A 14593-nucleotide genomic window follows, 5' to 3' on the forward strand; every position below is an offset into this window, starting at 1 on the left:
TTACTGTATTTTGTTCAAATAAATGCAGCCTTAGTGAGCATAAGAGACTTCTTTCAAAAACTTTTTTTTTTTTTTTTTTAAATATTACTAACAGTATAAAAAAAGAGAAGAAGAACACAAGAAAATAAAAAAAAATTCAAAATGTAAATATTTACCAGTAAACAAAAGCTAGACGTACAAAGTTGGCGACAAAAAAGGCATCTTCATGGAGAAATAAAATGAAGTTATCAAAGTTATTAGATTATTGATGTAAAAAAAAAACCCGCCTCAATAATGAATAGCTGACACCAGCCATTACTATTCATTCGGTGTCGAATGTAATCTATTTTTTTTTATACAATTTCTGTTGGCCAAAAGAATGGCTTGGTATTTCCGTACATTTCCTCTAGCCCTAAAACACAACACAATGCAATGTGTAATTATACATAAAATACAAAATATACTCAAAACACCTGTGAAAAGCCATATTGGGAATTCCATCATATTAACAAATAAATCACCGCCTCAATAATGAATAGCTGACACCAGCCATTACTATTCATTCGGTGTCGAATGTAATCTATTTTTTTTTATACAATTTCTGTTGGCCAAAAGAATGGCTTGGTATTTCCGTACATTTCCTCTAGCCCTAAAACACAACACAATGCAATGTGTAATTATACATAAAAATACAAAATATACTCAAAACACCTGTGAAAAGCCATATTGGGAATTCCATCATATTAACAAATAAATCGGCCCCTTTTTCATGGGCTTTTCTTAGAGTGTATGTTGCATTTTTACATTTTCATCGATTGTCTTGAGTTTCATACTGTAACAGGGCTGACGAGACGTGAGACGTTCGGATCCAAATGCAAAGCTTTATTTCAGAGACGTGGTAAACAGGCAGGGTCAAAACACTGGCAAACAGGTATATGGCGGGCAAAACACAAGAATAATCACCGGGCTAGCGTAGGTCACCGAACAGCAGACAGAGTCACAGGGGCAAGGCTAAAGGGAGGAATCCAGGAAAACAGGCGAAGATCAAAACCGGAGAAAACAGACAAGGCAAGGCAAAAACTAGGAAAACACAGAGACTCGGAAAGGGGTACAGGCTAAACAATACTCAGCAGAGAAATGTGGTTAGAGTGGGTGTTATATAGTGAATGAGGTAATTAGAAACAGCTGTGTGCAACCAGAGCAATCAGGTGTGTGCAATTCGTGCTGAGTGCAATCAGTGCAATGCATGATGGGAAATGTAGTCCGGGGTGATGTGCAACAGTGTGTAGTGCGAGAGTCAATGAAATTAGAAGTTCATGGACCGGATTCGTGACACATACTATGGAATTTTGCTTAAAAGCAATTATATAGACAATTTATGTGACCAAATGTGAACAATAATGAGGTGTAAGCACAACAACAGTGTTGTGTAGGCTGTTAACAATACGAATGTATAATATTTAATTATTTAATAGTGAAGCATGTTTTGCCTGTCAGCCGGTTGTGGGTCATGTGACAGTCAGCTTTTGAAACAGTGACCTGATGGCTTTTGTAAGGCTGGTTTTGTAAGGACTCTACAGTGCTAATCAGCTGTGTATTAATAAAGTTAAAGGTTTAGAGGTTTATTTCTAGAGTGCCTGGAAGCCTCCGTGTCAGTGGTATAGTACAATTCATGTTTATTTATACTATCGAGAGAAAGAAACATCTCAGGTAGGTATTTTTTCTGTTCTGTTTTATTATATTTTTGAAAGTTCATCTTAGCTAACATGCTACTTTTGCCAGTAGAGAGAGCTCTTGCCTTTGTTATGGCCTGGTTTCAGTCCACTTTTGCCTTGACTTGCACAGGGTTTTATTTTTCTGTTCACAAATGTCTAGTTGAAACAGGAAGTTGGGGTGAGATGTAAATTTAAAATATGTATAATTGGAGTAGTAGTAGAAGAAGAAGTAGTATATTAGTATTATTACTATTACTATTATTGCTATTATAAATACATAAAAATATATTTTATACATTTATATTTTAATTTCATTCATTCATTTATTTATTTTATATATTGTTATAGTAATACATTTATATATTGTTTGAAATAATAGTAATAACTTGTTAATAACTCTAAATAACAGCCCTCAGCTTCATTTCACAGTCGCAGCACAACTGTGTAAGGTTTCAAATGTTTCAGCTCATTGACAGCATGTTGTCTCTGCATTGGGGTAAAATGTCCTCTCAAGGAGCTGATTCTCTGTGTGCAGAGCCTTATGTACAAACTGGGATGTTGAGGCCAATAATGTCTTTCATTCTGCTCATGACCTCCACAACCAGAATCCAGGAAAGTAATCATCAGTGGAGGATGCACAGTACACACAGTTGTTATTTAGTAAATTGGAAGTTTGCATGTTGTGATGTGAGTTCTATGGGTAATCTAATATTAAATAATTTGAATTGGTGGTATTGCAAGTCATATAATAGATATTATTGCAAACTAGTTGCTAGTAAATATGTCATTAGCTCATTGTTGAATTGGGTCAACTATGTTATTTTCTGAAAGTATTTTATATTTATAACAAAGAACTGTAAAAGGTATTCTGGATTTTTCTTTCTTTCACTTTATTACAGTTTTTCACAGTTGCTACGACACTAAACCCCATTCTCTGAACCAAATTCTCAAAGGCCTAAACCCATTTGTCGAACGACATGCTATTCATTTATAGTTTTCGTTGACCTGTTGTGATTACATATTACATACGTATTTAATATGTAATCACAACACATATAACAACACATTACATATATTTTATAAGTGCTAAATGCAAAGTCAGAATACAGGGGAGTTTTGCGAATGTAGTTTGAAGATTTGGTTTTGTGTTTAATGTTGAGAGAAAATGGGTGACGTTTTCAAGAAATGTGTCTTAGCAATTGTGAAAAATTGTAAAGCTAATGACATTAGTGTTACTGTTCATGTAAATGTAATATGGCACAGTGACCTCAAGAGGGCAGACTTACTGTATGCAATGGGTTCATGTACTATATAGCTGTAAAATCTGGAATCCTTTATATACATTTTATATACTTATATATTTTTATTTCTATTAATCTTAAGGATCATGTGGTTCTGGCCTCAGTGAGAGGGAGTTGTTGCAAACATTAAGACCACATGAGAAAGGGTGTGTAATGCCAATCTTTTTTTCCCCTTCTTCTTTTAAACCAAAACTATGCAGCGCAAAGGGAAGAGGGCAAAATGCAAATAGAGTTTCTCCCTGTTCTTTCATCCCATTCCACAGCTGTGAGAGGTTTCATGGCATGTTTGTTTTATTTCTGTTGCCTCATCCTTATTCTACCAAGAGCAGCTTATTCAAGCATTTTATATGAAGAGGAAGTATTCACTATAACAGGCTATGTTACACTCGGTATGATCAACACTCTGTATAAACTGAATAATCTAACAATTATTCTGTGCTACAATACTCTACTGTAAATGAAAGAAGGCAGCATTGTGATTTAATATTCAATTTGTTGATTAAAAAAAACTGTATGAAAGATTCCCATTCGCAGTTGGACCCCTGAAGCCATTATTTAAATGAAGGTGAAAATCTTGGCATATACCATACATCAGCTCCATACACATGCTGGTTCCATTTGCCTGTTGCTAGGATACCATTGTGCACCATCAGCATTCCATGTGCAAAGGAACGTGCAGTGCTCGGGATGCAATAGATATGTATATAAAATACTCAGCCCGATGCTTTGCAAAACTTGAAAGGTAATATTTTAATATCACATATTCTCCCATCTCTATGGAAAAAGATAAACATGATACATTTACCAAATATACATTTAGACACACATGAAATAAATGAATTGAATTTGTGTAGAAATGGCAAAGTCCACTTTGCTGCTAACCCACCCATCGATACAAAAGACACTCTTTCAGAAGATTCTGCTAAGGTTAGAATGAACCATGCAGAGCTGTTGTAAATTACATTACACTTTAAATACACGTTGAGCAGTCCTTTCTTCATTTAACAACCCATTGTCCCTGGTATTGTCATGACATTACCACACGAGAATACATACTACATTCTTATAGGAGTTATAAGAAACTATCATATATTTCAATTATAATACATGTTTTTACAACCAAGGTTTTGAGTGCCTGACATGAGCAATAAACAATATTTATAAAGGTCCACAAAGAGATATAAGAATGTGTTAAATGAAATTATTGAATTGAAATAGCTGTTGATGCAATATGAGAAGTTTATCTGAAAGGCTGGACAATGTGTTGAACAATACAATGATAAATGCATAGCATCTGGAGTGAGAAAAATACTTATCATTTCCCATACCTTTATACCGACACTGATCTCTTACACTGTGAGCCCAGATTAATTCTAGTTATAAAAACAGCCATCACCTCATGATCTCTCCAATAGTCCATTGTAGAAAGAAAAGCATATTCCATCTTCCTCTGATTTTCAATTTCTTGAAAACTCCCCTGAAAAGTCAAAATGTCCAGAATATGCTCCATACGTCTGTGCTTCTTTTTAAAAAAAATTTTTAAATTTTTTTAATTGGAAAAGCTCAAGTTCAGTTGTATCTTGTGGTGGAGCAAGTCTCAGGTGTTTGTGTAAGTGCTAGTCAAAAATCAAATGTTTATCCTGAATTATGCATGGATTTTTTTGTACAGGAAGAGCACCCTGAATCTATTTTTGACCACTTATCATCAATGTGTAGACTTGGGTAGGTCTGGTGATTGTCTCTTTCTGTTCTCAGGGGTCAATATGGAAGGCTAGGAGTTTCTCGGAGTGCTGGTTGTTGAGGGTACGGAGGTTAATTTTTTTAATTGGAAAAGCTCAAGTTCAGTTGTATCTTGTGGTGGAGCAAGTCTCAGGTGTTTGTGTAAGTGCTAGTCAAAAATCAAATGTTTATCCTGAATTATGCATGGATTTTTTTTGTACAGGAAGAGCACCCTGAATCTATTTTTGACCACTTATCATCAATGTGTAGACTTGGGTAGGTCTGGTGATTGTCTCTTTCTGTTCTCAGGGGTCAATATGGAAGGCTAGGAGTTTCTCGGAGTGCTGGTTGTTGAGGGTACGGAGGTCAGGCAGCCGCAGCAGGAGTTTGGGGAAGAGTGAGCTGTCCTCTGGCCTTCGCCGAGTGATGAGAGTGCGAAGAGCGGCGATCAAATCCTCCTGGAGCTGCTCTACGGCCCCCACATCTGAGATACCTGAACGATCTGATACAGAGCAAAATAATGAGTAAACATTTAGTGGACGTAAACATTACAGCTATGTCTCAAACTCTAGTAAGCTGCCTCGCTGTCTGTCTATACAATCAACTACCTCAGACAACTAGCTCAGTATTAAAAACATACTTCAAATATTGCTAGCATATGGTAATTCTCTCAATTACAGGGAATCCAAGGTACCTGCAGAAACCAGCACCACAGCCATGAAGAGGGCCATCTCATCAGCCTCCAGACCCATGTTCCCCAGCTTCTCACTGAACTCAAACATGGCGTCCAGAAGGCCACCCATGCCTAGCACTCGCAAGGATGCTAATGGGTAGGTCTGACCATTTAGGAATGTTACAGTACGTTCCTTGGCATCAAACAGCGAGCAGAACCTCACCATTAGAACCTGCAATGAACCAAAGTAAGGGTTAGAAAAATAAGATCAAATAAACTGTTCAAGATTTGACAATAACTCATAAGGCATTGCACTGCACACATTTTGCTTTCAGACTTTAATTACGGAGTAATAATAAAGAAAAACAAATATGTAATGATATTGGTCTAGAGTCTTGCACAGTCTGTAAATATTCATCCATAACATTGATGAATAAATATTCATCAATACATAACATTGTATGCGAAACTTAACAAAACTGCTTGGGAAATCCGATTCATGTACAAATGACTTTAAATCAAATATTTTCAATTACTCAATTGAACCAGCTTACAGAATTGGTCTGAACTGAATCGTTCTTTACTCAGGGTTGCATAAACAGTGATATGCTCCTATATACCTAAATGATTTATGGCAGAAGGTCAAAGGACCGTGTGATGATATACTTTTTTCATTGATTGATTATTTATTAATTGATTATTTTGAAAGAATTCAGACAGACTTTCCATCACTACATCACTGTCTTCTTGTGATAGAGACCCCATACAGCACGTGCCAAACTCCGGTCCTGTAGGGCCACTGTCCTGCAAATTGTAGCTCCAACCAGCTCCAAAACACCTGCCTGGAAGCTTCTAGTAATCCTGAAGACCTTGATTAGCTGGTTCAGGTCTGTATATTTAGGATTGGAGCTAAACTCTGCAGGACAGTGGCTCTCCAGGAACTGAATTTGACACCCCTGTCATATAAGGTCACGGAGGAAACATTCTCAATTTGTTTGTTCAGTCTTAAGCACATGCGTCTAGTCTAGGACAGTCTGATTGACGCTTCTCACCTGAAAGGTTCCTGCCTTCAGCAGCATGACCTGATCATGTTGACTCAGGGCCTGAAACCCTGGAATGCTCTTGGCAAATTCAACCACTTCTTTAACAGCTGGAGTGAAGCACTGGGAAAAACTCTCCCAAACCTGTTGACTGGAGTGACTGGCCGGGGAGACGGGACATGCATTGAGAGGACATGCCTAGAGAAATACAGAAAGAAACCATTTTTTCTCATAAATTTGAGTTATAGAAAATATTAACTTAAGACCTGCAACAAATCAAATGTCATCAAAATAAGAAATGTAAAAAAACCTACCAGAACTTTAGCACCAGGGCTCCGTCTCCAAGGACAAGATGTTTGAGTGGAATAATTGTTGTGCTTCAATGGATAGCTTTGAGAAGGTGTAGTTCCCTGGTTGGGACTTGAGGACTGTGGGAAGTTATACTGACTGTCCATAACTTGTGTTTTTGGTTTGTTGTCGTAATTGGTGACCGGGCATCTGGATCGGTGTAGACAGCTTGTTGTGGAATGGATGGAATGTTCTTGGGGTGAGATGCTTGGCTGAGAGTGAGACTGGCTGTAGCCGGACTCTTGTATTGGATTATGACGGAAGGAAGAAGGACTGTTGTTACTGTTGTTGTTTTCGTTATTAATCTTTACTAACAACTTCTCCCCATTCACAAAGATATTGCGATAAGCTTGTGAGGCAGCGCCAATGGCCTCTTCTGACTGGCCACCTTCAGGGCTGGAAGGAGTCTCGGTGGGTGTAGTACAGTTGATGTCCATGGAAGCTGATTCATTAAGGCTGTTCATGTAACTCTGCATTTCGTCCAGTAGGCGTTGTTTCTCGCGCTTTGGGATGCGTCCAAATCGCACAGCTGGAAGAAATGGGGGTATAAATGTTACTATACAGAATGGTGATATACAAAGGTTTCCATTATCTTACAGCTTTACAATAATTCAATGTGGTATGAGAGTATTGTGAATATAGTAACGGCTAAAAGGAATTGTTAGACGTGCAGTGGAGTAGTTTTATTGACAATAGCAAAACTTGATTGCCTTACTGATTTATAAAATGGCCATTAAATACAAATTATTCATTAAAAACTTCCTGTAGCCCAAACAGGGGACAGTTGTGGCCAATTGGTTAGAGAGTCGGACTTGTAACCCGAAGGTCGCGGGTTAATCAAATCAACTAGTTGGGGGAGTGAATGTACAGTGCTCTCTTCCAGTCTCAAAACCTACGACTGAGGTGCCCTTGAGCAAAGCACCTAACCCCCAAACAGACACAAAAAATGGGCTGCATGTGGACGGTGTGCACAGACATCAGTGCACAGTGCTAATGACGAAAATTATGTCACATAGACAGGGATGTTTAAAAGGGAAGCATACTTTTGGCCTAAGGTTAACAGTTGTCCGTGATGGATGCTGTGCAGTGGAATACAGTACACAGTAGTGAGAGGTTCTTGTTTTAGTTTACTACCTTACATTTACTCATTTGGTAGATGGTTTTACTATATGATGTACGTTAGAACAGCAGGACCGCTGTATTGACAAATCAGCATTCAGTTTTATAAAAGACATGGAATCAGATTACATCCCAGTGGCCACCAAGCTTTCATATTAGGCTACGGCTCATATGCAAAGCTTCTGTTCTACCTCCCCCACATTTTCCCCATCCAATCTCCCCCTACTCTACCTCTCAGAGCGATTTATAGATCCTTCTACTATATAATACACCTCCCCCTCTCTCTCACTGTGTCTCTATCCCGTTGGGAAGTGGGTCAGTGGGTCACCCGAAGCAGAGGTGATGTCACTGAGGGTAATGAGAGATGGAGTAAATGACAGCAGATGAAATAGATACTGTCATGAGTTAAAGGCTTAGCAGGTTAAGGGTGTAAAGGGCAGAGAGGAGAAGGCATTAGAATACTTAAATGGTGAAACGTTGTAGGGCAGAGGATCATGATATGATGATAAGGAGCACCAAGTGTTGAGCAATGTGAGGTGCCTTCAGCAAGAAAGGTTAGGTTAAAACTGGTAAGATAAGCACTAATGCAAAACTAGGTCTATAGGTCTGTAATATAAAAATAATGTGAGGGCTTTTTGTGTTTAGAGGTGTCATATAGCACCATCACGTGGGGTGACAAGTGCAATGACATAATATAATGGAGGACGAATATAGCATCGATAATTCAGTAAGCGACATACAGTATTAGCTACAGTTTTTACAGGCAAGGACACCACAACATTACAGTACCCTGAAAAAGTTAAATCCATGAAAGTTATTCATATATTCATAATCTTTCAAATTAATTTGAAATCTAGTGTAATTACAGTGTGAGCGGGGAGGTAGGAAAACAAGGTCAAGTACAATCATGTGACGCTGAAATATGATGGTGCACATCACTTTACTTTTCTGCTTTTTAGGTCACCTAAATATGTACACTAGCCCCAGAAAATATGATTTATTATCAGCCTAGTTTACAAAGCTCCCCAGAGGCAACACTGTCCTGTATGGGCAAAGTGTGCTAGAGGACTAATCAAAAATATATTTTAGTATGCTTATAAACTGCATTCAATTGAAATAAAAGGCTCATAGCTTCTGGGTTACATCTACAAAGAACTTTATTAAATCCCAGCTAGCATTTGGAGCTTAATTAATCCTGCAGTACAGCAAGCGAAGACCTGGAAACACATTAAACTGCAGTGTACTAGGTTCTCATGTCATTTGTATCCCCGATTCCCCAAATTAACCTGATTTGCTGCAGTTTTTACAGTGAGTGATGACTTGTGGGATTTCAGAGAGCCCACACTAATAAATCAGTGGTGAAAGGAAACTGACAGAACAGAGTTTAAGCTATAGGTGCAAACAGTACAGAACAGATGGTGGATGTAGGGTTGAGGAAATATAAAGGAGAATCGAATGCATGTTTTAAATATACTTTAGTAGTGAGGTCACATTAACGAAATTTTGCAGGCAAAAAAGGTTAATTGTCTACTGCCAATAGTGTAGCGATGCATGAAATGTCACTTTATGTTGGTTAACATAACATATTTGTGCAATGAACTTGACCTGGACACAAAATCTGCTGGCAAAATTTTTTGCCCTCTCTTGAAACTCCAGATTTGCAGATTCTAACTGAAATGATCACTAGATTTTTAAAGCGAAACTTTGCATTATGCAGTTGCTAACTGATACTGAGCATTTTTATCATGTTGCTGAACAGTTGCTGTGGTGTTGCATGTGGATGTTAAGTTGGTTCTTACTGGCTTAATGCCAACCAGTCCAATTCTTGTCTGATTGCTTAGAAAAGTGCAGTTACTAGGGTGTACTTGGAGGTTACTAGAACATTGCTAGGTGGTTGTTTAACAACAGCATTCCTAACAATAAGTATGTGTAGCAAGACTGATATTCCCCCTAGCAAACACTGCAAATAATGTAGTCATATCAAGAATAATAACGTTGTTTATTGTTCATAACTGAATGTTTAAAGCTCATACCATCTCTGGACATGCCGACAGAGAGGCACTTCTTAAATCGACAGTGCTGACAGCGATTGCGGTTCATCCTCATGATCAGACAGTTTTCATTCTTCACACACATCTTATAATGGATGTTCTGCTGGATACTGCGGCGGAAGAAACCCTGAGGATAACACAAGATCAGAGTGAATGTGTGTGTTTCTGTAGGTGTGTGTGTGTGCGTGCGTGTAAAACATCAGGCACATGTGAACGGTTTCAGACCGACACTAAACACATCAGTTATGCATTTTGAGGGTATTTTATGAGCAAGCAGTGTGCATTTGAGTGTGTATGTGTGTGTCCTTACCTTGCATCCCTCACATGCATGGACACCATAGTGAAATCCTGATGCAATATCCCCACATACTTTGCAAAGCAACACCATACCTCCTGTTTCTAGTAACACAAATTGGCAACAATACGTTAGCAGTGGTCGATGGTCACCGAATTTGAGACAATATCAAGAATGACTCTGATAATACTCACTGGTAAAGGTACCCGTGAACCCACTTGGTCGCCTGCCGACCATTGGGTGAGAATAGGTGTTTTGCCCTGATGATGTTACAGTCGGGGTAACGGGGTTGACAGTGGTAGCACTGCTTACTTCTGGAAATTGGAAAACCAGTTTGTTGCCCCCTGTAGAACTGACATTGCTTCCAGCTGAATGTTTTCTAAGGGTGCCGAGCTCAGTGAAAGAGACCTCCTCCGGAGACGAGGGTTGAGAGAGTTGGGAGCTGGGAGACTGGGTCTGGTATCCACTGGATGGGCTTCCTGGGCTGGGGCTGAGGCTGGGGCAGGGGCTGGCGCTTCCTGTTGAGCCTGCATAGAGAATCACTCCTCCCCCTGTGTGTGTGAAGGAAAATAATATTACATGAGGGCAAGTTGGCAAGCTCAGTCATGAAACTCCAGATTGTGCAGACTGATAGATCCTTAATGAAACCTGCTAGTTATCAAATCGTTCACTACATGGCACAACCAGATTGGTCTTGTACATCAGCAGCCAATGAGATTGCTTGCTAAACATTTACATAGTTTGGTTCAGTGTTCACGGTAAACTCACTCCTCAGAAACCCTCCACCTCCCTCAGCTCCACCTGTCTAGATCTGTTATGGGTAATTTTATGTATGCTATTTACACAGCATAGCTACATACTCACAGCAGCATGTCTGCATATGTAATGCCAGTAACAAGTCATTGTACTAGCGGCAGCAGCAACAACAGCAGCACCATAGCAGATCTAGTGTGCCAATACCAGATATACATTAACATTATCCATAAACACACTAAACTACCCTGAGAGTTGTCATACTAGAAATATATCTATTTACTAATTTATAGGCCTGTGGAGAATCTGCTGAATTGGAATGTCTTAATTTACAACTTTCTTTATATCCCCTGCACCTTACACATTTGTTTATTAAATATTGTGACTAATTTCAACTATCAATAAGAATGTATAGTCGCATCTCAGTTTTACACATTTTGCATGTTTAAATCCAATCTACAGAATTCCACAAATTTGTCATTTAGTTGAGGCTTTTATGCAAAATGGCTAATCGCCTGTTATTTCTGATGCTTAATATCTTGGTTAAAGATGCAATGTAGAGTTTGAATCATTTAAAGGTCTACTATTAACTGAATGGGAACTTGTAATCTGTTCATAGTGGGTGTGGATGTGGTCTATACACAAACTGATTTCTATGTAAACTCGGAAATGTCTGACGTTTGAATCCTCTGCTAGCTACTCTCAGTCTGTCATCTCATCCTTCATCATGAATCACATGTTTCAGACCGCGCCAGTGGAAGGCTCAAACGTGAGAAATGAGCCAGGATGAGACAGACTGACTCACGTGTGCAAGTGCAATGTTGGAGTATCGGATTTATTTCAGGGAGTCGGTTCAATTCAGTGATTCGATCCGTTTGAGGTGGGTCTCCAAAAAGTGTTCAAATGAATGCATGCTGAATTTCACAAGTGTGTGTTAAATACCCCTTAAGTCACGTTGTGTCCATCGTGTAGGTGCAGCTTCAAAGTTCTTTCTTACAGTGCATGCTACTACACATACTAACCTTCCCGAGCATGTTAAACCGAATGATTAAAAAGAACCGACTCAAAAGAACAATTTGTTTGCGAATCATAAACACGAGAACTTCCACACCCCCACCACACGCGCTGCTCGCTCCTCTGGCGGCGCTCCAGTCAGAGCTGCCAGCCACCTGACCGCCGACTCACATGCTCTCCTGACACAGTGAACACCCCGAAAATACAATCCTCTTTCCGCAGTCCCGTGTCTAGAACAGCCGCAGTACGAGAGAAAAAAAGTCATAAACTGCCAGTCTGCTGCTCACGTTTGAAGAGGGCTTAAAACAGTAACCAAGACATGTTTATAATACTTGAGTCGCCAGAAATGCGTGCATGCATGAACGTGCCTGGTCACGTTTACTCGACATACGAGCTTATATATATATATATATATATATATATATATATATATATATGAAATATAGATAACTACATAACTCCCAATTTAATTCCACCCGAAATAAACACCATTTTCACGACCATTGTGGCATTTTACGGGATACACATACAATTTCCCTGAAGACCATGACACGAAACCTTTCCTAGGGTGTAATGTGTCTCGCATGCATATGGGTGAAAGTGAGTGAGTTTAAGAATTAATAAATGAACGGGTTATTGAATTATTTTGTCTGAATTTGCCCTTTTGTGGAATCTGCCATGAGGGAAAACAAACCTCCCACTCGAAAGCAATAATGATAATAAATGATAGATATAGACATAAACATACTGTGTTCATTTGATATGCAAGGTACATTTAAATAGGCTATAATCACTTTGTGAATGGATTTAAACCACAATAGTATAAACGTACTTTTCTATGTAGTTGTAAAAAAAAAACGGGGTTGACAGTGGTAGCACTGCTTACTTCTGGAAATTGGAAAACCAGTTTGTTGCCCCCTGTAGAACTGACATTGCTTCCAGCTGAATGTTTTCTAAGGGTGCCGAGCTCAGTGAAAGAGACCTCCTCCGGAGACGAGGGTTGAGAGAGTTGGGAGCTGGGAGACTGGGTCTGGTATCCACTGGATGGGCTTCCTGGGCTGGGGCTGAGGCTGGGGCAGGGGCTGGCGCTTCCTGTTGAGCCTGCATAGAGAATCACTCCTCCCCCTGTGTGTGTGAAGGAAAATAATATTACATGAGGGCAAGTTGGCAAGCTCAGTCATGAAACTCCAGATTGTGCAGACTGATAGATCCTTAATGAAACCTGCTAGTTATCAAATCGTTCACTACATGGCACAACCAGATTGGTCTTGTACATCAGCAGCCAATGAGATTGCTTGCTAAACATTTACATAGTTTGGTTCAGTGTTCACGGTAAACTCACTCCTCAGAAACCCTCCACCTCCCTCAGCTCCACCTGTCTAGATCTGTTATGGGTAATTTTATGTATGCTATTTACACAGCATAGCTACATACTCACAGCAGCATGTCTGCATATGTAATGCCAGTAACAAGTCATTGTACTAGCGGCAGCAGCAACAACAGCAGCACCATAGCAGATCTAGTGTGCCAATACCAGATATACATTAACATTATCCATAAACACACTAAACTACCCTGAGAGTTGTCATAATAGAAATATATCTATTTACTAATTTATAGGCCTGTGGAGAATCTGCTGAATTGGAATGTCTTAATTTACAACTTTCTTTATATCCCCTGCACCTTACACATTTGTTTATTAAATATTGTGACTAATTTCAACTATCAATAAGAATGTATAGTCGCATCTCAGTTTTACACATTTTGCATGTTTAAATCCAATCTACAGAATTCCACAAATTTGTCATTTAGTTGAGGCTTTTATGCAAAATGGCTAATCGCCTGTTATTTCTGATGCTTAATATCTTGGTTAAAGATGCAATGTAGAGTTTGAATCATTTAAAGGTCTACTATTAACTGAATGGGAACTTGTAATCTGTTCATAGTGGGTGTGGATGTGGTCTATACACAAACTGATTTCTATGTAAACTCGGAAATGTCTGACGTTTGAATCCTCTGCTAGCTACTCTCAGTCTGTCATCTCATCCTTCATCATGAATCACATGTTTCAGACCGCGCCAGTGGAAGGCTCAAACGTGAGAAATGAGCCAGGATGAGACAGACTGACTCACGTGTGCAAGTGCAATGTTGGAGTATCGGATTTATTTCAGGGAGTCGGTTCAATTCAGTGATTCGATCCGTTTGAGGTGGGTCTCCAAAAAGTGTTCAAATGAATGCATGCTGAATTTCACAAGTGTGTGTTAAATACCCCTTAAGTCACGTTGTGTCCATCGTGTAGGTACAGCTTCAAAGTTCTTTCTTACAGTGCATGCTACTACACATACTAACCTTCCCGAGCATGTTAAACCGAATGATTAAAAAGAACCGACTCAAAAGAACAATTTGTTTGCGAATCATATACACGAGAACTTCCACACCCCCACCACACGCGCTGCTCGCTCCTCTGGCGGCGCTCCAGTCAGAGCTGCCAGCCACCTGACCGCCGACTCACATGCTCTCCTGACACAGTGAACGCCCCGAAAATACAATCCTCTTTCCGCAGTCCCAAGCCTAGAACAGCCGCAG

General features: G+C 39.4%; 2 protein-coding genes across 2 annotated transcripts in view; both read right to left on the minus strand.

The window, feature by feature from the left end:
- The window catches only part of LOC107565004 (protein lifeguard 2-like), a 28399-nt gene that overhangs the window by 11486 nt on the left and 2320 nt on the right, over window positions 1-14593 (minus strand). The window contains exon 2 of the mRNA XM_016250189.1: window positions 14128-14130. The gene's annotated coding sequence lies outside the window, so the exon portion shown is untranslated. The remainder of the gene's footprint in view (window positions 1-14127; window positions 14131-14593) is intronic.
- Window positions 4812-14593, minus strand: part of LOC107565003 (nuclear receptor subfamily 1 group D member 2-like) — a 13287-nt gene continuing 3505 nt past the window's right edge. The window contains exons 2-9 of the mRNA XM_016250188.1: window positions 12880-13132; window positions 10435-10538; window positions 10256-10344; window positions 9928-10072; window positions 6742-7304; window positions 6440-6625; window positions 5409-5619; window positions 4812-5216 (exon numbers count right to left, since the gene is read on the minus strand). Of these exons, the coding sequence (XP_016105674.1) occupies window positions 5020-5216; window positions 5409-5619; window positions 6440-6625; window positions 6742-7304; window positions 9928-10072; window positions 10256-10344; window positions 10435-10538; window positions 12880-13132 (1748 nt within the window). The 3' untranslated portion in view covers window positions 4812-5019. The remainder of the gene's footprint in view (window positions 5217-5408; window positions 5620-6439; window positions 6626-6741; window positions 7305-9927; window positions 10073-10255; window positions 10345-10434; window positions 10539-12879; window positions 13133-14593) is intronic.

The sequence above is a fragment of the Sinocyclocheilus grahami genome, unplaced genomic scaffold (genome assembly GCF_001515645.1).
Source record: "Sinocyclocheilus grahami isolate Dianchi unplaced genomic scaffold, SAMN03320097.WGS_v1.1 scaffold973.1, whole genome shotgun sequence".
In the NCBI taxonomy this organism is placed as follows: Eukaryota; Metazoa; Chordata; class Actinopteri; order Cypriniformes; family Cyprinidae; genus Sinocyclocheilus; species Sinocyclocheilus grahami.